Raw genomic sequence first — 25,089 nt, 5'->3', positions numbered from 1 at the left:
CAAGACCAGGAAGGACACACTGATCAGTTTATAGGAGTCTAAGTTTTTAAATCTATTGTTTTTTTGCCAATAGAATTGTATAATCTTTGTCTTGGGTCAGAGCTTTTACTATGAGGGAGACTGATATAAAATTGCCCAAGTGATTTAATGGTATAACTGTTCAGTGTACAGCTACTATATACTGTAGAGGGCTGTATACAGCTTCTCATTTCACTTATTTTTACAATTACACGGTTAAGTGATCCTCATCACTCAGATCAGTGGAAACATAAACGTGGATCTAGCCATAACACTATACCACATAGAGCTCACACTGGGATGGACCTTGTCAAAATATAGATTACCCACTCCTTGCACGCAGCCATGGTAACATTTGATCAACAAGATAACTCCTTTTTATACTAAAGTTATTGCCAATTTAAGCTCTGCCTAGCCATGTATTGTATATTAGATAAAAGGCCATTTATGTAATATATCAATAGAATTGGTCTACCAACATGAGACTTTTTTTCCAGTCACTCTATTCATTGTATCATAAAAGGGAGACTTAAACTGGATAGTTAATAATTTTTTAAATGTTGTGGGTCTTAAGGGGGCTTTACACGCTGCGACATCGCTAATGCGGAGTCGTTGGGGGTCACGGAATTTGTGACGCACATCCGGCCACATTAGCGATGTTGCTACGTGTGACACCTATGAGCGATTTTGCATCGTTGCAAAAACGTTCAAAATCGCTCATCGGTGACATGGGGGTCCATTCTCGATTATCGTTACTGCAGCAGTAACGATGTAGTTCGTCGCTCCTGCGGCAGCACACATCGCTATGTGTGACGCTGCAGGAACGAGGAACCTCTCCTTACCTGCCTCCCGGCCGCTATGAGGAAGGAAGGAGGGGAGGTGGGCGGGATGTTCCGGCCGCTCATCTCCGCCCCTCCGCTGCTATTGGTCGGCCGCTCAGTGATGTCGCTGTGACGCCGCACGGACCGCCCCCTTAGAAAGGAGGCGATTCGCCGGTCACAGCGACGTCGCCGGGCAGGTAAGTATGTGTGACGCGTCTGCGCAATGTTGTGCGGCACGGGCAGCGATTTGCCCGTGTCGCACAACAGATGGGGGCGGGTACCCACGCTAGCGATATCGGTAGCGATATCGCAGCGTGTAAAGTAGCCTTTAGTCCGAAGCCCAACATAAGAGGGTGTTCATGTTTCATGTCTTCTTCTGCTTTTCCTCCTTCTACATTGCTGAGGCCAGTGGAAATGAATGGAGTGGCCAGTCATGCACGCTCTATTGCAACTCTATGGCACGTAGGATGCCAATGCCAGTGTGATGCCCTGGCAAACTCAGGTAGTCACAGATAGGCCCCCGCATAACACCGTTCCCTCACTTAGGAAACACACAACCAACCAGAAACCCTAGTCACCCCCCCTTAGGGACAGATAGGCAAACCAGTGGGTGGGACAAGGTGGTTGGACACGCCCACCACAGGGTCTAGACAACCCGGGGTGGGAAAACAAACAGTTTTAAGTTGAGTTTTGGAAGTTCAAGTTGAAAGGAGGTGGGCTGGAGCTAGGTGTAGCTCCAGCAGAGGAGGTTCAAGTTGAACGGTACCAGGGTTGGAGCCCTGGTGCCTTGGCTAAGAGGCAGACGGTGGTCTCCGTCAACAGGAGACGGGAAGACAGCTCGGCAGAACCGAGGTAGACCAGGACAGGGTTGTAGCCCGGCGGTACTGACATGTGAAACCGACACGGAAACCGTAGCACAAAGGGGGTACTCGGACCCTGAAGCCAGAACCGGTAACCAGCGGCCTGGTTAATTCACCAATTGAGGCCAGGACTAGAGGTCCTTCCCCACCCAAAGTCCCTCATAGAAGACAACAGCCCACTGATAGAGATAGGAGGTCACCGCCAAGACCCATAGATCCACGGGCCAGCGTCTGCGGGCACGGCTCCTTTGGCCACATCCAGCCGGGAGCAGACTCCTGAGTTTCAGACTAGGAAGTCCATCTTACACAAACCAGTGCAGAGGACAAAGACAGTGACCACCAGCCTGGGTGGGGGACCCGAATGCAACCAGCCATGGCGGCCGGCCACCAGCACCTTGGTTTACCAAAAGACTCGTGTGATTCAATTACTGTAAGTAACCAAATATCCCCCTGCACCTACGGGTGCACTGGCCCATGCCAACGCTACACCCTGCACAAAGAAACTGGGTCCCGAGGCAACAATCCCTACCCACGGAGGGGTTAACATCCAGCTGCCACTACATCTCCCTCAGGCGCCCCATCACAGCAGCGGTGGTACTCCCATTATTACCACATACCGTGGGTGGCGTCACAAACTTAATACGGCCTAGCCCGTACATCTATGTCCGCCCTTTTTATTCGGCATGTCCGTGAGACCCCCGGGTCCGGAGACCTTCAAGCCACCCACCGGAAGGACCGGGCACGAGCAGCGGCGGCTGCTGGCATGGGGGCGGCACACCAGGCTATCTTAAATAGTGACAAACTTTAAATTAGGCAGATGGATGCTTGTGCAAGCAGACATTCTGTTCAACCTCAACCAAGCACATACCTGGCGGGGAAGCAGGGGAGGACAATGGACAAGTCACCCACTTTGGGACAATTTTCCCCAGTCAAGTGGTAAATAATGAAGGGTACAGAAATACTTCTTTAATGACATCTGCAAATAAAAAGGGGGAATCAGGAAGTGTGCTGTGGATGCCATAATTTCTCCCTGACTGGTGAGCTAGACCCATAACAGTGTGATCTCATTCTAACCCTCTTGTTGCAATGAAACAAAACAGATATGACAACTGTATTAATTTTGTTGGACAGAGTCAGATCCAGCTTTATTATTTTGCATTTCTCATTTTAACCAACTTTTTCTTATTAATCTTTTGAAGCATCAAAACCAGGAAACTTGTGGAATCCAAAACAGTGTGCACCAGCGGACTCCCAGTGGGCAAGTCCATATTCAGTTCCTGTAACTTTCCAACCAGTTCATTTTTTACCATCACTTATGACTTTTATTTTGTAATTCTAAAAACATAGAAAACAGTATAAAGAACAAAAAAGCCTACACCTATCAATAGAGGAGGGAGGGTTGGAATCTCCTTTCAACAGGTACCAGTAAAGTGACTGAAAAACTGGGAAAGAAGGTATTTTATAACCGAGTAGACCCCATATTGAAAACTCAGAAGGGAGAAAAGGAAAAGAGGGTCTAAGGATACACATGTGAATTCTACCAATCCGCAACCTATTGAAGAAAAATCTCCTGCTGTCCAAACATAGTGCTGCTCAACTCAACCTTCGAATTGCCCAAAAGCTGATTCTACCACCATATATTTCATTTGGAAAAAGAGGGGTACGTGTCGCGGACAGAGGGGCTGCTCGGGAGCGCTCGGGTCCGGGATCGTGTCTGGGGCTCGAGTGGTGACCGGACCCGGGGCTCGTGCAACCGCCCATCCTTGCAACAGTGAAAAGGGGGTATTTACAAGGGAGATAGTTTTTGTCTGTGACGCCACCCGTGGGTTGCGGTGATGGGATGGTGGCACCGCCGCTGCCTCTTGTGCAAGAAGCCCGGGACCGATGGTGCTGGGCAGCAAGGTGGTATCCCCTCTCGGGTAGGAGAGGTGTAGTCCCGGGGCCCAGGCGTAGGTGGGGAGCAGTGCTGGGGTGCCGTCGGCAGGTTGGAGCGGATGACACCGGTGTACTCATGATTAGGAATAATCCACACAGAGTCTATACTGTAAACCAAAGCCGGATGCCGGTTGCCGTTTGAGAAAGTAGGGACCCTGCCTCCAGCACTCATGTCTTGCTGTGTGTTGATTTAACCCGCCTGGAACGGGAGAAATCTGCTCCCCTGCAGTTTTGTATACAGGGGGAGCAGTGGCTGCAAAATCTGACCCGTGGGATTTTAATGGGTTCTTGACAGACACCCTATCCACTGCGTTGGGATGCCATTTTGCTCTCTCAGGGCTTCTCTCTCTCTGGAAACAAGACCTGAAACCTTGTCCCGCTGGTCAATTAAGAAGGGGCTTGAAGCTTGCCTCGTCCTAGGGTCCAGGTACCCCGTCTGTGCGCGGCCTCCGGACCGGATTCCCGTTATCGGTACCGGCAGGCTACAACCCTGCCCCGGTCCACTTCAGGTCTCCCGCAACTGGATCCCCGTCGCCTGTGGCCCTACTCTGCCGTCTGCCACCTAGTTGGCTCTTCCGTGGCCCAAGTGCTCCAACCCTGACCACGCTGCACTTCAGCTCCACTCAACTCCAAACTCCAAACTAAACTCACTGGCACCCACCCCTTGTCATCTCAAGACCCCTAGGTGGGCGTTCCCATCCGCCTGGTCCCGCCCACTGGTGTGTCCAGGGGGGGCGACTAGGCTTTGTGGCTGGTGTTCCTGTGTGTGGAAATGGTGTTAATTCCCAAGGAGGAGGCAATTCCTGTACCCTTGGTGGGGGGTACAGTCATCTGTGACTACCTGGTTTTGACAGGGCGTCACATAAGGGTAAACACCATTTTGTTATGAGGGATCGTCAGCATGGTTCCCCAGTCTAGGACCACTTTCCTATGTGTAATGTGGTCCACAATTCTTTAGTCCTGTACTCTGTTCATATGTTGCCTCTGAAAATAGCTATTTATAGGGGAGAGGAGAAGACGTGCAGTGTAGCGCCATGGTTGTCTGATCCCTTACACTTTCCATGACTTGTTTTAATATATCCTTTTATATTTTTTCTGGAATCATTATTTACAGACAAGTAAACAGCTAGTAGCGTCTTAAACTGCTCCATTTACTATGCATTTAGATGACTGAGCACGTTATCGAGGCCTTCACACAGCAGCTATACTTCTATGTATAATAGTACTGATTATTTATGGCATTACATCTTACTCAACTGCTGAAAGACATCAGACAAGCATTAATATTCCCGCAGCTACTTGTAAAGCCTCATACAGCAGTAATTGTGCTCCATACACTGGTATTAGAGTGTGGCGCCCTGGACAAGCCAGGGGCCACAGGTAACAACACACACACACCCCCACCCCCAGCAGTTCACAGCAGGCATCCCCAGTGAGACCTGATTTCTTCCTCGGGTTCAGACAGACACACCAGGTGGGCGGAGTCAGGCAGATGGGCACGCCCACCGAGGAGTTTAGCTGGCCTGAGTCAGGAAACAAGTTCAGACAAGTCCAGGCAGAGGAAGAGAGAGGAGGTCTGCAGAGAGGCAGACGCAGACTGGGGCCTAGGTTGGAGCCTAGGTCCCTCTTGTAGCCAGTGAGGCAGACGGTAGTGGCCGTCTGCGGGAGCCGGGAAGACAGTCTTGGTGGAACCGTAGGTAGCCGGGGTTGGGCGGTGGCCCACCGGTACTGAACCGGGGAGCCAGCTGGAAACCGGAGCGCAGGAGGAGCGTACACGAAGGTGCAGGAAAGGACTTACACTACCAAACTGGGTCAGGGGAAAAACCCCACAGCCGCCTGTGGGACCCGTCCATCCAGCCGCTTGTTTGACAGGAGACTTTGCATTCATCATTGGCTGAGTGAGTACCACCGTGCCGTGCGGCACCGCGCTGCCCCAGCGACCCTGCACCTCACCAGGCCCCGTAACCCGCCTGCCGTCCCTCCCTCACCGGGCCCCAGGACAACCAATCCCACTACCCACGGAGGGGAGAAACAACATCCAAGCTGCTCCCTGTCATCACTCCCGGGATCCCCGTCCAGAGCAGCGGTGGTGTCACAACCTCACCACAACCGTGGGTGGCGTCACGGACAATATCCCTAAACCACACCACCCCCTTTCACTCACGGGCAAGGAACGCCGCTCGAGTCCCCAGGATCCGGCCCACCGCTCGAGCCACCGAGCAGCAGCAACAGCAGCCGGACCCGAGCAGTGGGTGAGCGCAGCGTCCCCTCCTCTGCCCGCGACAACGCGGCGTCACGGACAATAAATCCCCAAAACCAAACCCCTTTTCACTCACGGGCGAGGAACGCCGCTCGAGTCCCCAAGATCCAGCCCACCGCTCGAGCCACTGACCAAGCAGCAAGCGAAGCAGTAGCAGTGCCGGACCTGAGCAGTGGGTGAGCGCAGCGTCCCCTAACCCGCCCGCGACAAGAGTATGGTATAAACAAGTGTAAATCAGTGCATTAAGGGCTCGCTCACATTTTTTTCTCGCTTGGCATCCATATAAAAAAATTGTTTGAAAGAACAGAGAGTCCTCAGTGGTTGAACCACTGAGGACTCTCTGTTCTTTCAAACAATTTTTTTATCTCTACTGGCTAACACGGTACAAAGATATATTTTACTGGCATCCATATGACATTCATTTTTTTTCCCAGTGATTATTTTACAATCATTTACTGGATCATTTAGTGTTCTATGCTAAAAAATGGTAATGTGTCCATAAAAAATGGATGGCATACAGATAGTTTGTGTGACGTATGTCTCTTTTCTCTCACCCATAGACTTGCATTGGTAAGTCTCGGACGATATACGAGGCCACTCACAGTATGAAAATTACAGATGTGGAAAAAATTGCAGATCTGCCATGCCACATTTAATAACATTGTTCTGAGTGCAATGCCATTTTTTCCTGATTTTCTTTAGTTCGTTGACATGAATTCCAATGAAACAGGGCATAGCATGGGTTGCCAGCACCTGGGATAAGGCAATTATTTGGGACCCCCTAACCTGTGAACTGCACTCCCTAAGTTCCTTCAAACACTCCAGTACTGAACTCTTTATATGAAGACAATATTGATGTTAGTTATAGTTCACTTTTTCTTCCTAGTTGTTCTCTGCTTTTTGCTGAAATTAAACAATATATTTTAATCATCAAAAATTGTACTTTGTACTGTTTTTTTGCTAGCTAAAAGCCTGACCCTAAGAGCCTAACTCTAAACTAATTCCTGTCCCTAATTTTAACCCTAGAGTTAGAAAAAGTATGATATATTAAAGCAGTTTTTAGTAATGAATAAAGATAGTATTGAATCATGTGTGCTACAAGTGATGCCAGTTTTTTCATTCATCAGCTGCTAATTCTCCATCACTTCAGCTGATGCTCATACAGAACGCATAGGCTGCTTTATTCTTCATATGCACCGACTGAGCAGACATAGGTCACTTAAGACCCCGTCAGACACAGCGATATCAATAACGATATCGCTAGCGAGCGTACTCGCCCCCGTCGTTTGTGCGTCACGGGCACATCGCTGCCGGTGGCGCACAAAATCATTAGGAGCCGTCACACGGATTTACCTGCTTAGCGACGTCGCTGTTGCCGTTGAACCGCCTCCTTTCTAAGGGGGCAGTTCGTGCGGCGTCATAGCGGCGTCACTAAGCGGCCGCCCAATACAAGCAGAGGGGATGAGCGTCCGTAAGATCCCGCCCACCTTCTTCCTTCCTCATTGCAGGCAGCCGCAGGTAAGCTGCAGTTTGTCGTTCTTGAGGTGTCACATGTAGCGATGTGTGCTGCCTCGAGAACGACGAACAACCTGTGTCCTCAACAATCAACGATTTTTTGAAAACGAATGACGTGTCAACAATGGACGATTTGGTGAGTATTTTCCATCGTTAACAGACGTTCGTTGGTGTCACACGCAATGACGTCGCTAAAGATGCCGGATGTGCATCACGGAATCCGTAACCCCAGCGATATATCGCTAGATACATCGCTGCGTGTGACGGGACCTTTAGTTTTATCATTTTGGCCACTATCTATGCAGAGCGCAGCAGCCGATGATGAATTCATCTTGTCTGGCGTATTCTGTATAAGCAGAAACAGGCCATCACCACGCCAAGAAAAAGCACTTGCAGCAGTTGTTCATTTATCAGTGGGGGGTGGCGTGGTGCCGGGATGGCAAGGTGGTGGGATGGAGGTGTATTCCATGGACCCAGGGGCACTTCCACCATATCATAGCACTCACGGGGATCAGACTTAAAAGGGTTGTCCCTTAAAAAATACACAGAATAGGTGATAAATCAATTATCATTAAAGGTCTGACTACTGGGTCATACAGTATTTATGCAAACAGAGATCCCAGATTTCCTTGTGTGAATAGAACAGTAGTAAGCATGTAAGAGCCCTGTTTTATTAGAGGTCTGAAGGGGTGGTGGCACATGCTCTCTTACACATTCACCACATAATGCTAAGTTGTTTCCGGATCACAGGGAATCTTGGCATAAGTCAAAAAAATGTTATTTATGGGAAAAGCTTTTTAATGCCATATTAACTAAGCCTTATATACTTTTTACACATTTGCCATCCGTTCATAAGTGTTGCTGAGCTACAACTGCTTAGACCCTCCTATAGGAAAAGGTAAACATCACAGCCCAGTTGCCGGTCCATATTCTTTAAAGTGGCATATACTGTGTTATTCAGAGTTTTTTCTTGTGATTTGTCTTCTAGAATTTTGTTTTATAACAAGCACTTTCAATCTTTCCATCAAATGTAAGGAATATGAATTGCCCCAGGAGATAGAGGAGCAAAGAAATGTTGGTCAACAAATTACTATTCAATTGAAACAGGGTGTCACGGTCGTCTCCCTGCTGTTTTGAGACTAGTGACAGTCTTAGGAGTGCAGCCTTCCATCTCCATCTTGACTCTTCATTTAAACAAAATTTCCTTTCCTTTGGCATCTCATGAGTTAATTTCAGGTTTTGTTGCCAGCAGCTCAGATCAGTGCAGGTCATCTGTAGCTGCTTTGGGCCCATGTCCATTTAGGTTAAATCGTGGAGGTTTCCCAGTAGTCCTTGCTGCTGTTAGAATTTATTTCTACTTTGGCCAGCCTGGTTGAAGGAACTTCTGAGGTTTTGTCCTGTGCCCATCCACGTGCTACTTTAGAGTCTGTCTGCTACGGTGAAGATTTTTTTTTTTTATCCTTTTGTTTATTCTCCCTGTCTGTCTTTCCTTTCCCTTCATGTTTAATAGTGTAGTGGCGAGTCTAGTGTACTCATCGGCCTACTTACTAGTCAGGGTGACTTTAAGGCCAGCTGATGGACCAAGGTATCCTGCTCGCCGACAAGTTGAATGAACCTGTAATGGGACCTTGCGTTATAAGTGATGAGGTAGCCTAATTTCTTAGCTCAGTAAGATTACAGTGATACCAGATTTATGTAGTTCCTCTCCCTGTCCTAGTCCTTTAAATTCTGAGATTGCCATTGATTGTGGCATTTAGGGGGTTATAATATATAATAATATATAAAGCTGAGTGTATGAGTGTATATACAGTATGTATGTGTGTGTGTGTGTGTGTGTGTGTGTATGTATGTCCGCTAAAGGAATCTGCATTGTCGCATTTATAATCACAAAATTTTGCACAGACACCCCATGTGACTCAGGGAACATCATAGACTATGTTTTGATGGGAAAATTTAACCCTGCGCTTTACAGTTACTCTCCAAAAAAACTGCCTCCATTAAAGTCAATGGAGTTGCAAGCTATCGGTTATTAATAGCAGCTGTGATTGGTTGCTATAGGAACAAAGGACATTCATAGTATAAGAAACTTATGTGCGAGGTAATATGATGTCGATGGAGAGACAGATAGAGAGAGACAGAAAGAGACAGACAGACATAGGCACAGACAGAGTAAGAGGCAGATAGGGAAAGAGACAGAGAGACAGACAGACAGACATGGAAAGAGAGAGAGAGACAGACAGTTAAAGAGATAGACAGAGGCAGACAGACACAGAGAGACAGGCACAGACAGGGAAAGAGACAGAAAGAGGCAGACAGACAGGCACAGACAGGGAAAGAGACAGAAAAAGACAGACAGTCAAAGAGATAGAGGCAGACAGATACAGACAGAGAAGAGACAGGCACAGACAGGGAAAGAGACAGAGAGAAAGAGATAGACACAGAAAGAGACAAAAACAGGGAAAGAGACAGGGAAAGAGACAGACAGACAAGGAAAGAGACAAAGAAAGAGACAGGGAAAGAGACAGGGAAAGAGACAGAGACAGATGGGGAAAGAGACAGACCTGGAACGAGACAGACCTGGAATGAGACAGACCTGGAACAAGACAGACGGGGAAAGAGACAGACGGGGAAAGAGACAGACGGGGAAAGAGACAGACGGGGAAAGAGACAGACGGGGAAAGAGACAGACGGGGAAAGAGACAGACGGGGAAAAAGACAGACGGGGAAAAAGACAGACAGGGAAAGAGACAAACCTGGAAAGAGACAGATGAGGAAAGAGACAGCCAGGGAAAATGACTGACGGGGAAAGAGACAGACAGAGAAACAGACTGACAGACACAGAAATAGAGAGAAACAGACACAGACAGACAAAGAGATAGGGAGAGACAGACACAAAGATAGAGAGACAGACACAGACAGTAGAGAGAGGAGAGACAGAGATAGAGAGAGACAGAGAGACTGATACAGAGACAGAGACAAACAGAGAGATAAACACAGACAGAGAAACAGACACAGACAGACAGACATGGATAGAAACAGAGACAGATGTGGATAGAGACAGACACACAGACAGGGAAAGAGACAGACAGAGAGACAGGCAGACACACAGAGACAGGGACACAGAGACAGACAGAAAGAGACAGACAGATACAGACACACAGAGACAAACAGACAGAAAGAGACAGACAGAAAGAGACAGACAGAAAGAGACATAGACAGACACAGACAGAGAGACAGTTACTATCCTGGGCAACGCCCGGGTACTACAGCTAGTAGACTATATACAGGACTATGTATATTTACAAATTTGTGTATATATTTTTATGCTTGCTTACATACTTGATTTTAAATGTGTTTTTGTACCTGAGTCATTTGTTTATTTGCTTGTTTAATTTGGCTATAGGTATTATACTTTGTTTTTATATGTGTTGTGTGCCCAACCATTGATGATCAACTAAGTATCACAATGGCTTTGAAATGCTTAATCAGAAGTTTCTCTTTTTGTCAATAAACTTCATTGATTTTATTCCATCCTGGACCCTGGCGCTGTTTTTCTTCTCATTATATTGGCTTCATTGCTGGGCGTGTGGTCCTTGTTTCCAGAATGATCTGATTGATTACTTCATAAAACCCAAACTGATAATGCCCTGCCTAAACAGAGGCCCAAATCTATGGAACATTTTATGAGATGTGAACATGTGAAAGTATCGTATATCAATGTGCTTGAGCGTAGTACAAAAGTTCATGATTTTTAATGCTTGACAAGCAAACCTTTTGGTAAATTGACACACAATGATTAGATCACTTATATTTACAGTATGTATATCATAGGTTTGTATGCAGCACAAAGAAATGGAAATAAAGGGTCCTTTTTATTAGCTATACTGAGATTTTGAAAACTGACACAAGAAAATTGTGAGACGGTGTATTAAAACACCACATCACTGATATACAGGAAAGTTGTCAAAACAGTACTAAGTTATAGACGACTGCTTTAAAAAGTAGCTATTCTGAGTGTATCAGCTTTACAGACAGTTCACTTGTCAGATTCATGGGAACTATTGATCCAGGTTAATTAAAATCTATGTTCGTTGACAGGAACTAACACAAAACATGGCCTGCGATGCAAAGCCTGCAAAATGAGCATTCATCACAAATGTACAGAAACAATTGGTTCACAGCGCTGCATGGGAAAACTGGTAAGTCAACAAATGTACCCTGACTTAGACTATTTCTGTGAATATAAAATAGCTGAAATTATCCTTATCTTTCATGAAAACATTGTAACCAGGCTATAAATCTCAGCACGGCTGTGGGACTAATTAGCTGTAAAGGGAGACATTTATAAAAATGAGATGCAAAATGTGTTACAGAAAAGAGGGTAAAATCTATATCTCTATATTTTGTGAAATTGCTCGCCTTAGAGCGATGTATAATTCAATCTGATAACCCTTTAAAGACAGGTCTAATTGGGCCTTAATGATCAAACACTCCTCTTATTTTTTTGTGAGTTATTTTTTATCATAGCATTTTAGGAGTCCATGACATAATTTTGGGTGTAGGTAATACACAGTGTAAAAGATATTTTCTTTTTCTTATCATAGTATTTTAGGAGTCATAATATTTTTATTTTTTTTGTGATATAGCTGTATTAGGGCTTGTTTATTTTCAGTAAAGATTGTATTTCCCAATAACACAATTTTGGGTATATATGGTACACAATGTGAAACATATTTTCTAATGTTTGTTAGGGTTTGTTAGGTATTAAGTGGAAAAAAATAGTACTCATTAGCAACATTTTAGGTTTTGGGATAAATATGACATTCTGGTAATTTTTTAATTGCACTTTTTGGAAGTTGAAATTAAGGAAAAAAATAACTCTGTATTTTATTTCTGCTTTTAAACACATTTATTCTACAAGCCAGTATAATAATGACAATCCCACATTTTTTATAGCTTTTTTGTTTTCAGTTTACAATAAGAAAAAAAAAATCATATATATATATATATATATATATATATATATATACACAGCATATAGTGATGGCATCCTTGAAATTCTTCCAGAAACTTTCTCCCATAAAATTATAGCAGTTACACCTTTTGTCAAATCCCTGTTTATTTCCTTTTTGTGTATTAGAGCACCACAAAAAAAAAAATAGGAAAAACACAAATTGGAAATAATTTCACACAAAACTCCTAAAAAACACAATTGATGGCATCATCAATTTAATATTTGGCTGCACACCCTTTGAAGTAAATAACTGCAATCACTACCGACAACCATCTACAAGCTTCTTACACCTCTCAACTGGAATTTTGGACTCCTCTTTTGCAAACTGCTCCAGGTCTCAGATATTTGAAGGTGCCTTCTACCGTATCAACAGCAATTATTAGATCTCTCCACAGGAGTTAAATAAGGTTTAGATCTGGACCCATTGCTGCCCCTCAGTAAACAGTAGAATGATGTGCTTTATCAAAAAATTCTATCTTGGTCTCATGTTTTCACAAGACGCTTTCCCAGATGGATTTTGGCTCACTCACGTACATTTTGGCAAACTGCAGTCTAGCTTTTTTATGTCTCTGTGTCTGCAATGGGTTCCGCTTGGATCATCTGCTATAGAGTTTCATTACATTAAAATGTGAACAGATTATTTGTGCTGATACTGATAAACCCTGAGCCTGCAGGACAGCCTGAATTTCTTCGGAACTTGATTTGGGCTGCTTAGCCACCACCCGGACTATCCTGCGTTGCAAACTTTCATCAATTTGTCTCTGTTGTCCACGTCCAGGAAGATAAGCTATAGTGCCATGGGTTGCAAACTTTTTGTTTGTGTACCACAGACAAAGGAACATCAAGATCTCTGTAGATTGTTGATATTTTTCAACAATTTTGGTTCTTAAGTCTTCAAATAGTTTTCTTCTCCTCTTTTAGTTCTTCTTGCCTATTGTGGTGCAAGCACTCACAATGAAAAGATTGAATGACATTCTCCCTTTTTTATCTGGTTTCAGGCGTGATGTTCCTATTTCCCACAACTGTTACTTGCCACAGGGACATTTGAATGAGCATCACATGCTTGGGCCAAAGTTGTTACCCCACAATTTTGGAAAGGTTCCAATAATTTTGTCCTGACTTTTTTTTGAGGTTTTGTGTGAAATTATGTCCAGTTTGCCTTTTCTTCCTCTAATTTCTTCTGTTGCTCCAATGCATACAAAAGAAATAGACACGTATATGACTACACATGTGATGGTGCGATATTGTGGGTCATGTACCATTTTATGTGGTTTCATGTTTTGGGCTTGGTGATCTGCCTATTCGATGTATTGTTTATCCTATCTGCAGGGTTAAAACTCCTTGAAGCGCTCTGTCCCTAGGTGTGGGGGAGGGGGCATGAGATCCACCTAAACTCTTTGCTTACCTGAAGAATGGGGCAGTCTTTTTGAGAAGGAAGAAGATTGATCCTCTGGGAGGGAAAAGCTCAGGCTGCGGCCAGCATGCCAGAGAGACTGTGAGAAACCCCCACTTGCTGGAACAGGACTGCTGGAGGATTGTGACTGATCCCCAGGACATTTATGCCATTACTGGACAATTTTACCCTCTGTAAGGTGGATTATTTGATGGTCATTCTGAACTGCATGGAATAAATATGCTTTGGATTGTTTACTCATCTCTCGCTCTGTTGATTGTGTGATATCGGAAAAGGACCCTGTCACAACTGGTAGCAGCAGTGGGATCAACAGAGCGAAACCCAATGGAAATCACACAGAGTGAGTACAGAGACTGGACCACATCCAGTCTACATGAGAGAGCCAGGGATCTGGACCTGAACTACCAGGGACTGAGTAAAGAAGCTTTAATTGATCTACTGGTGGGTGCAAGCCAGTCCACCTCCTCCCAGATGTCTGCCGGACAAGCATCAAGGACGGGAATCCCTGCCCCAAAAAGCCAATGGTTGGTGTGGCTCGAAAAAGAGATGGCAGCTCTGGCCCCGGTATATCTCAGCAGTATAAGAAGGAGGCTGCTTGCTGAGCACAGTGGAGACAAGAAGCAATGGAGTCCGACAGAGGGAGTAATGTTAGTTGGAGTGTAAACCCAGCGATCCGGGAGCCTGTATGGATCACCTGGGCGGACTTCAAGCCATTTGATGAGGCTTCCAGAGATGTGGACAAGTTCTTCAAGCACTTTGAGCAGCAGTGTGCCGTGATTGAGGTGCCCCACGCTGGCTGGTTGCGTTTGTTAGTGGGACTCCTGAACGGACGTCTGGCAGAGGCTTATCGTACTATTGACTTACAGCTGAACCGGGATTAGATTACATTGTAAAGCGGACTATCCTGGAATACCATGCCATTACCCCAGGCTCTCATAGGGCACAGTTCTTAAACCTCCCATGCACCACGGGGGGATCGTTTAGGATATATGGCCATAAGATGTCCCAGGCATGTCGGAGATGGCTGGAAGCGGATGACACGCGGATGGCCCGCCCCCTGACGAAGAGTCTATCGAAACACGTGTCGGACGTCTATGCTCCTGACTGGTAATGTCTCTTTTCTAATGCTCCTTATGTCTAGTTACACTGTTTGTTGCCTGTCTCTGGTGTGGGTATGTTGAGACATGGCTAGTCACCTGGCTAATTTAACAGCTTGATGATGATCTCAGGTGATCAGTGTAATGTGATACATATATATATATATATGTTTTATATGGCTGCAGTGACATCTAATGGCGATAGCTAGTAGGTACAGATAGATGGTATCTATACCGCAGTATATGTGATTGCAAGCCTGATTCAGGTTGCAATCTACGTCATTTTGTGGGTGATGATTACCACCACTGTGTATATTGGAGGTGATATATATATAAAAACTTGTGGTATATTCAGTCCTGACTGTGATAGGGTTGGGCTTATTTGAGCCGGTGGTGCTATACAACTATCAGGACTGACCACTTTAAGATATATATATATAATTATTTTTGATATATAACAATTGTTGCTTGACCTCTATATATACATTGGCGGTATTTATCTAACTAGCTAAGATTCGCTTTGACAGGATTGTTATCAGCCATGTGGCCTTATTTACATCAATTTAGCTCACATATTGTATGGTGGATAATCTATTTTCCTCGATATATATTTTTATGAGTGAGAGTAATTGGAATTATGGATACTAAATTACAGATATATATGATGTTTATGAAATGTAATATATTTGTGACATTACCTTGTCTAGAGCATATATGAATATCATGCATATTATGTTGGTCCTTACCACTGCCTGCACTAAAGATTGTTTATACTAATAAATAAAACATTGAATTATATCTTATTGTGTGTCTGGGCTTCTATGATCGCCTTTTCTCCTTTCTTGTCCACAATGGAGAAGACTTCTGGACAATAAGCCACAGTCTACTCCTGCACCCCAGCTGTCTGCAGTAATATCTGCCCCTCCACGCAGCTGCAGGCCGATGACAACCATGGCTCACAGTTCTGGGCCCCAACAGTTCCAACCATGCCCTGGGGGAATTACAGAGAGGAGATTTTATGGGTTCAGGCAATCTGGGCACCTGCAATTCAGTTGTCTCATAAGGACTCGGAGGGACCCCCATGTACCTCCTCCTCGTCCGATGAATTTTGTGCATTCCATCCCGCCTGAGGAAGAAGTACAACCACCTCCACTGGAGTGTACTGCTGACCCCTGCACCATAGATGCCCCTGTTGGAGTGTATGGCCTCTGGCCTTTGTCACCAGGTTCTCCTACTGCCTTCTCCAGAATGCACATTGGAAGGAGTATGACGCAGAGGAGATGTTATCGATGTGGCAGACTGGGCATTTGCAAAACACTTGCCCTGCTGGTCGATTGAGGAATGACCCTGCACCAAATCGACCTGTTCATGGTCTACAGCCAAATACAAGGTGGGAAGAGTTCTCACCCCTTCAAGTGGACATGCCTAATGACTCAGACACTCATGGTCGGCCACTAGGGGCTTATGGGGTAAGAGCCACAGCCCCGAATTCCTCTCACCAACAAAGTAAGTGTGACGCTCTGGCCTATCAGGTCATCACAGGGTATTGTGCAATCTGCCCTTCTGCATGCTATCCACCTTCTCCTTGGTTACGGGTCCCTGACCTTTGGTGTTGCTAAGAACAAGCTAATCAAAACCCTAGGAACACTCTGAACCACACCCACCAGACACACCAGTTTGGGTTGGTTTAGGGGAGGTCAGGGGTGTCAGGAGACAGTTAGTTAGGTAGTTGTTGAGGAGTGACTCTCAAGAGGAGAGGTCAGCAGCTGGGCTCCTTGGTATACTAGGTGGCAGACGTTGGTCTGGGCCTGGTAGGAGCTGGACCCCGGTCGCAGGGGATCGTGACAAGGGGTACGGACTGTCGAGGAGGACAGCCAGCGGCCTTGTGCCATCACCGGGCAAGGGCCAGGGCACGATGGGGTACGTGGACCCTAGGAAGAGAAGTAGCTTCAGGCGTCCTAGTAATTTACCCGACGAGGACAGAGCCTTTAAGATCCGTTCTCCACATCCTCCAAAATCGGGGTACTAGCGCAACGAGGGGGATAGGACTTTCCCACTACATAGTCCAGAAAATCCCAAGCGTGAACCCTGAGAGCAAGCTCACCCCAGTTAGCCATACTGGTGAGCGGGATCCGTTTTAGTTCCATGCTAAAAGGGACCAACTACAGACAAGAGGTGCCAAGGTTAAGGTCACAGGCTAACAAGCAACACCAACGGGCACGGGATCCAGGCGTGCTCCCTCCCTGCTGCAGTGAATCAAGAACTTTGGTTTACCACGGTTGTCAGCATCAGTGTTATTGGACTGAATGAGTACGCAATTAACCCTTACTGGCTCGACGGCACCTCCCCAACGCCATCACCGCGTACCGGGGCATTCCCCCTACCCGTGGAGGGGTTAAACACCTGGCTGCCCACACCATCACCACCGGGTACTCCCAATCACAGCGGTGGTACTCTAATCTTACCACGCACCACTGGTGGCATCACAAACCTTCCATATCTTCCTCTGTAAATGTGTCGCCCTGGGCAAGCCAGGGGACACAGGTCACACACCACCACACCCCACACTCCAGGTAGGCACATCACAGCTAACCAGAAATCCTTGTTGCCTTCCTCCAGGAGTCTGATGATGCACACCAGGGGGTGGGCCAGGCGGTTGGCTCCGCCCACCAAGGAGCTCACAGCTCTGGAGGCAGGAAGTAACCAGGCAGTTCAGTTTAGGAGGGAGAAGTGGAAGGAGTTTAGCCCAGGCAGGGCAAGTGTGAGGAGCTAAAGTGGAGGAGTTAAGAAAGTGAAAGTGAAAGTAGTAAAGGAGGAAAGCAAGAAAAGTGACAGAAGAGAAAGAAAGCCTGAAGGGTCCAGCTTTGTGAGGGCCAGAACAGCAAGGTCAGCAACGGCGGTGACTGTCTGGAGGGGGACCGTTTGGAAGTTCCTGGAAGGACCCAGTTGGCTGTGTGCCCGGTGGTCTGGAGCAGTGTTCCGAAGGACAGTCAGCACCAGGGCAGGGGCCTCTCGGACCCCGGCAAGGCTAGGAGTCGCCAGATTTGCCAAATCCGTCAGTGACGGGGACGCAGATCCCCCAACAACCAAGTCCCGATTGAAGGCAACAGCCCAACCTGTATTGGAGAGACACCGCCACCGCCACGGCACCAGTTTCTCAGGGCCAGCGCCTGCGGGCAAAGTGTAGAGCTCCTCCGGCCCAGATTGCAGCCGAGGAGCGGGTAACCGGAGGGAATCCACCGCTACCATCAGTCAACACAGGTGCAAGGAAGAGGGACATCACCGTCACCTACCGGGAGTGCAGGTGCAGCCGTCTGTGGGACCGTCCTACCAGCCGTTGGTTTACCGTACAAACTGTGTCCGTGTGTCAGGCTGAGTGAGTACCATAGTGCCGCAAGGCACAGCGCTGCCCCCGCGTCCCTGCGCCCTCCAGGCCCTACACTTTACATCTCATCACCGGGCCCCGGGATCACCAACCCCTACCCACGGAGGGGCAACACAACACCTGGCTGCTCCGCATCACCATCCCCGGGACCCCCACACTGAGCAGCGGTGGTGCAATCACCACAACCGTGGGTGGCGTCACGAACTATAACAATCCCCACACCCAACAAACACCCCCTTTCACTCACGGGTGAGGAGTGTCGCTCGAGAAACCCCGGGATCCGGCCCACAGCTCGAGCCACCAGGAGCAGCTGCCGGACCTGAGCAGAAGGGGTGAGCGCGGTGTGCTGACACCCTCCTCCCCGCCCGCGACAACTTGGCGTCACGAACAGGATCTTACCGCTCTGCCGTCTGGTAGAGGTGCGCCTTGTTACCGCCGGAGGTATCCGGCAGGAAAATTTCAGAAGCCGCCATCTTTGGCGCGAAAAGTTCCCGCTCGAGCGTCTTCTCGAGCAGTAGAGGCGCGAAGGCCAAAACCCCGCCCCGAGAGAGGAGGGGCCGGAAAGAGCTAAGGGGGACGCGATGGCGGCTGGACGCATGTAGCTGCGGCTATAAAAGCAGGGACGCCAGGACCTTGCAAGAATACCGTTCCTGGAAGCAACCAGAGAAGCCATCATGTGGATGCCGTCCCGCGACACCGTAGCCCCCGCGCCTGGAACCGCGGCGTGGGTGGAAATCCGAACCGCGCAGCTCTACCAAAGGCTGCAGGTCAGGATGCAGCTCCTCATGGAGGAGTGGGAGGCCGACATGGCGGACGTTGTAGCCACCGTGCGGAGACACGAGGAGGAAGCGGAGAAAGGGAGGGTGAGTGACCCACGTCCCGATGCCCTTGCAGGGCCGGTCATCGCGGCTGTGGGGCCCGGTCCAAGCCCTCTCCCCCCGTTGCCTCCCTCGCCACCCGTCCCGGAGGCCGTGACCCCGCCACTAGGCCTGCTACCACCGCAACCGGTAGCAGTACCCAGCGTCCCCGCCCAGGCGGGCCGACCTGTAACCGGAGCCCGCGGCACACCGGAGGTGTTACCGTGGAAGACGCCGAAAGTAGAACCGGAGGCATCCCTTGAAAAACTTCCCGAGCCGGAGCCGATGACCCGTTCCGAGCCGAAGGCCCGGCAGCGGAAAGCCCCTATGCCCATCCCCCACACCTCGGCTGAGGTGGCGCCGGGTTGTTGCTGCAAGACAGCGCCCAAGGCCATGACACCGCGGGATACGCCGCCCACCTTCCTGACAGTGGGTAACGTTTTGGATGTCCCGCGGGGCCCGACCCGTGCGCCGGCGCTGGCAGCAGCGCCGTACTGGGATAGGGAGCCGGTACCGCTGGGCCTGGAGATCGAGGAGAGGGAGCGGAAAAAGGCCGAGCTGGTGGCCAGAGCGCTCCGGGAGAAGAAGCACCTCCGGCGGGCGACCTCCCGTGCCCGAGGACCGTTGTACGTGGGGCAGGTGAGGCGATTTGATGTCCGCCGGGGCTACGGGTTCATCTACGAGCCGGGCCTGGAGGCCGAAGTTTTTGTAGCCCGGCGGGATGTGAATGCCCACCTGCCCGAGGAGCATCCTGGCCGTAATCTGATGCCGGGTGATATTGTTGAGTACACTCGGTTCTTTGGGGAGCGAGGGTGGTTTGCGCTGGACGCTAGATTGAAGGGCAGCCCAGAGGCCCTAGCAAGCGCCGCGCCCCCTCCCTTGGAAGGAGCACTGGAGTCTGGAGGACCGGAGTAGGGCCGTGGGTGCCCGTAGCAGCAGTCCCCGTTGGGACCACCACTGAAGTTGTTGTTTGTTTGAAAGTTTGCAAAAGAATGATAAGTAAAATGAAAATTACCGAGTTTTTCACCTGATTTGCTTTTGTGATTGCAACCGGCAGGAGCCGGCACCGTTGTCCCCGTGGGGACCGTTAAAAGTTTTGCATGGGAACTATCCATGGACAAGCCCGTGAACTTGCAGGGCACCACAAACGTTAAGTGGCTTGTAAATATGTTGGGTACCGTTACCGTTTCCGCTATACCGTCTCCGGAGAGGCAGGTTGGAGGGAGGGCCCTGAGCAGAGCAGGCCAGGGCCCAGCCACCAAAGGAACCGGTGGCCACCCTCTGGAGGGGAAGGACAGATCCCGCTCGGGTAACTTGTGCTGGACTGTGGGTCAAGGGGTGCTGCCTGGGTTTTAGGGGCAGCATCAGGGCCAGGTTGCTTGGGTGGGAGAGAGCGGAAACCGTGACCGTATACCGTTGCAACGTTTAAGTAAATGTGCCTCCCGTCTTGGGAAGAGTTATTAAAAATGTTATTTATGTTTTCTTAACCCTGTTACCCCCTTTTTACAGAAAAATAAAACCGGTGTAGGACGGCAGCCCGCGGACGGTCTGCATTTTGCTAAGGGGGAATGTGTCGCCCTGGGCAAGCCAGGGGACACAGGTCACACACCACCACACCCCACACTCCAGGTAGGCACATCACAGCTAACCAGAAATCCTTGTTGCCTTCCTCCAGGAGTCTGATGATGCACACCAGGGGGTGGGCCAGGCGGTTGGCTCCGCCCACCAAGGAGCTCACAGCTCTGGAGGCAGGAAGTAACCAGGCAGTTCAGTTTAGGAGGGAGAAGTGGAAGGAGTTTAGCCCAGGCAGGGCAAGTGTGAGGAGCTAAAGTGGAGGAGTTAAGAAAGTGAAAGTGAAAGTAGTAAAGGAGGAAAGCAAGAAAAGTGACAGAAGAGAAAGAAAGCCTGAAGGGTCCAGCTTTGTGAGGGCCAGAACAGCAAGGTCAGCAACGGCGGTGACTGTCTGGAGGGGGACCGTTTGGAAGTTCCTGGAAGGACCCCGTTGGCTGTGTGCCCGGTGGTCTGGAGCAGTGTTCCGAAGGACAGTCAGCACCAGGGCAGGGGCCTCTCGGACCCCGGCAAGGCTAGGAGTCACCAGATTTGCCAAATCCGTCAGTGACGGGGACGCAGATCCCCCAACAACCAAGTCCCGATTGAAGGCAACAGCCCAACCCGTATTGGAGAGACACCGCCACCGCCACGGCACCAGTTTCTCAGGGCCAGCGCCTGCGGGCAAAGTGTAGAGCTCCTCCGGCCCAGATTGCAGCCGGGGAGCGGGTAACCGGAGGGAATCCACCGCTACCATCAGTCAACACAGGTGCAAGGAAGAGGGACATCACCGTCACCTACCGGGAGTGCAGGTGCAGCCGTCTGTGGGACCGTCCTACCAGCCGTTGGTTTACCGTACAAACTGTGTCCGTGTGTCAGGCTGAGTGAGTACCATAGTGCCGCAAGGCACAGCGCTGCCCCCGCGTCCCTGCGCCCTCCAGGCCCTACACTTTACATCTCATCACCGGGCCCCGGGATCACCAACCCCTACCCACGGAGGGGCAACACAACACCTGGCTGCTCCGCATCACCATCCCCGGGACCCCCACACTGAGCAGCGGTGGTGCAATCACCACAACCGTGGGTGGCGTCACGAACTATAACAATCCCCACACCCAACAAACACCCCCTTTCACTCACAGGCGAGGAGTGTCGCTCGAGAAACCCCGGGATCCGGCCCACAGCTCGAGCCACCAGAAGCAGCTGCCGGACCCGAGCAGAAGGGGTGAGCGCGGTGTGCTGACACCCTCCTCCCCGCCCGCGACATAAATACCCCCCTTTTGTTTTGTTGGTGGCCGCGCGACCCCGGTTCCTTGGGTCCGAAGAACCCTCGAGCCACCGCGAATCTGGATCCGAGCAGCAGCAGCAGGCTGCCGATGCGGGTACGACACATAAGCACTTACAGGAGGTTGTGCTGGATGAACAGAGAGTCATTGGATTTTGTGACTCTGGGGCATTTCTCACAATAGCTGATCCCCGGGTGGTTTGGCCAGAGGCGATACATCATGGACCAGGGATTGTTATTGGATTGGCTGGACGACAAAGAAGGAATATCCCAAAGGTGACTGTAGATCTGGACTTTGGCTTTGGGGTCAAGCAATGTGTGGTTGCGGTGATGAATGGCCTGCCTGCAGATATTCTCCTAGGAAATTATGTGGGAGCTCTACAATGCTGATTTATGGGTGCAGGAAACACAATTTGAGTGAAAGAGGACACAAAGGGAAGCTTGTTATTCCAATCCTACTGCTGTACAAGGGACTATCCACAGCTGAGCAACTTAAGTGAGGTGGCCAGAGGTCTGTGTAGACCTCATGGCATACTCACTTATTAAAAAGGATGGAGAGGTTGTGATGGTGGGATATTGTGGGTCATGTACCATTTTGTGTTATTTCATGTTTTGGGCTTGGTGATCTGCCTATTCGATGTATTGTTTATCCTATCTGCAGGGCTATAACTCCTTGAAGCGCCTCTGTTCCTAGGTGTGGGGGAGGGGGCCTGGGATCCACCTAAACTCTCTGCTTACCTGAAGAATGGGGCAGTCTATTTGAGAACTTGAAGAAAAAAGGAAGAAGATTGATCCTCTGGGAGGAAAAAGTTCAGGCTGCAGCCAGCATGCCAGAGAGACTGTGAGAAACACCCATTTGCCTGAAACAGGACTTCTGGAGGATTATGACTGATCCCCGGGACATTTATGCCATCACTGGAAAATTTTACCCTTTGTAAGGTGGATTATTTGATGGTCATTCTGTACTACATGGAATAAATATGCTTTGGATTGTTTACTCATCTCTCCCTCTGTTGATTGTGTGATATCGGAGAAGGACCCCGTCACAACACGCAATTGCAATATTTGCTGGAAGAAATACTTCATTTTTCTGGAACAATTTCAAGGGTGACAGCACTTTTGACCATGTCTATATATATTTGTGCATCGTAATAAATTATAATATCCTCAAAAAGTTAATTTATTTTAGTAATTCAATACAAAAAGGGAAAGGCATATATTATATAGAGTCGTTGCAAACAGTGATCGATTTCACGTGTTTATTTCTGTTAATGTTGATGATTATGGCTGCAGGTCTATGTAATCCATTACATCATCACCTTTAAAATAGATTATTGGTTTAGGTTATTAAACAGACTTTATTGTCATATTTAATAGACAATATCAATAAAACATGAGGGCTTTAAAGAGCTGAGCATGGGTTTCATAGGGTTCACATTCCTTTCCAGGAGTCTATGTTAAAGGTGATGTTGTCACAGGACTAGAACAACAAGGGGTAGCAGTAGGTACTATACTTATTGGCATAATGGAAGTCTCGCATTGCACTCGGACCAATGTTGGTCAATGATACCTGTCAGATATGTGTTTTTCCTCAGCTCTAAACAGACTGAGGAAAAAATTGCAGTATGCTGTGATTGTCAGCAAGTCTCTGCTAACATGCACCCATACAAGTCTATCGGTGTGTGCGAAATATCAGACTGCACTGGAATGGCACCTGAGTGCAGTCTTATATATGCAGAGACAGGCAGTGGAGGAGATGGAGAGATTAAACTCTCTACCTTCTCCGCAAGTGTGCTCCGATACTCACATGCAAGAGAATCTGATCACAGTTGAAAGATGCATGGCTCACACTCACAGCAGAGTTTGAGCAGAGTGTCATTAAAATATAGCATACAATTCTCTTGGATCGGAAGCTAATTACTAGTGTGACCCCTGCCTAATAGAGATGGTGCGAATCGATTCACAGGACCTGGTCCATAAGCCATGTCAGTAATCTATGGTTACTGGACAGAAGCCCTGATAACCACCTCTTATGTGATGGCATCTGTGGCTCTTCTATAGATAAGCAGCAGCGTCACATTTGCTTCATGGCGCATTGATGACATTGTACCAGGCAGGCTAAGAAGAGCCACAAATGACAGCAGATAAGAGGGAGTTCTCAGGGATCCCATCATGTGGACACGGATTGCTATTGTGAACAATGTACCTGGTCCGGTGAATCAATTCACATCAGCTCCACTCGGTAACCATTTCAAAACTGTGAAACTCAATATGTTGCTTTTTTTTACAATTTAATAAAGTGTACAGCACTGCGTTTGTTTTTACCACATCCAATCATCTGTGTGTTGAAGTGTTCTGTTTTGTATTTAGAGCTGTCATCAAAGGGGTTGTCCAGGCTTATGATGGACTGAGGCTCAGCATCAAAAGAAGTGAATAGATGCTGAGCTGCAGTTTGCGACCATGGCCACTACAAAGTGAAGAAAGTTTTACTCTTTTGGCTCAGTAAAAGCTGTATTTTAGGGAGATTAAGAAATTCTTGTTCTGTCCCTGCACTCATGTGCCGCCCCCGTGCCAGCAGCCGGCGCTGCTCGGATCCGGGCCTTCAGGGGTGGTGGCTCGAGGGTCTCCGGACCCGGGGGTCTGGCGGACACGCTGAATAAATGGGGGGACGTAGATGTACGGGCTAGGCTGTAGTAAGTTCGTGACGCCACCCACGGTGTGTGGTGAGATGGGACACCACCGCTGCTGTTACGGGGCACCCGGGGGAGATGTTGTGCAGCAAGTTGTTAACCCCTCCGTGGGCAAGGATGGTGGCCCCGGGACCCGGTGGCTCGGTGCAAGGGATAGCGACCGCAAGGACTGTTGGTGTACTCACTGTTAATAAAAGAACAGTTCAGCTCACCCCTTTTGAATATATACTGAGTCCTCCTGCTGCTCGGAAAGGCAGATACCGTCACCTGTAGTAATCATAGAAAGGAAAGGAAATTCCGGTGCTGTGGAGTGTATCAGCTACCTCTCAGGATAAATTTCAAACTTGTTTATTGCTGTTCATTAAAAAGTGAAGCATGTATAAAATCTTC

General features: G+C 48.5%; 1 protein-coding gene across 1 annotated transcript in view; it reads left to right on the top strand.

Annotated features, from left to right (window-relative positions):
• STAC (SH3 and cysteine rich domain) overlaps positions 1–25,089 on the top strand; it is a 439,669-nt gene that overhangs the window by 216,228 nt on the left and 198,352 nt on the right. The window contains exon 3 of the mRNA XM_075315072.1: positions 11,508–11,608. Coding sequence (XP_075171187.1) covers positions 11,508–11,608 — 101 coding nt within the window. The remainder of the gene's footprint in view (positions 1–11,507; positions 11,609–25,089) is intronic.

Source organism: Anomaloglossus baeobatrachus, chromosome 6, assembly GCF_048569485.1.
Source record: "Anomaloglossus baeobatrachus isolate aAnoBae1 chromosome 6, aAnoBae1.hap1, whole genome shotgun sequence".
NCBI lineage: Eukaryota > Metazoa > Chordata > Amphibia > Anura > Aromobatidae > Anomaloglossus > Anomaloglossus baeobatrachus.
This window is presented reverse-complemented; position numbering and strand designations above follow the sequence as displayed.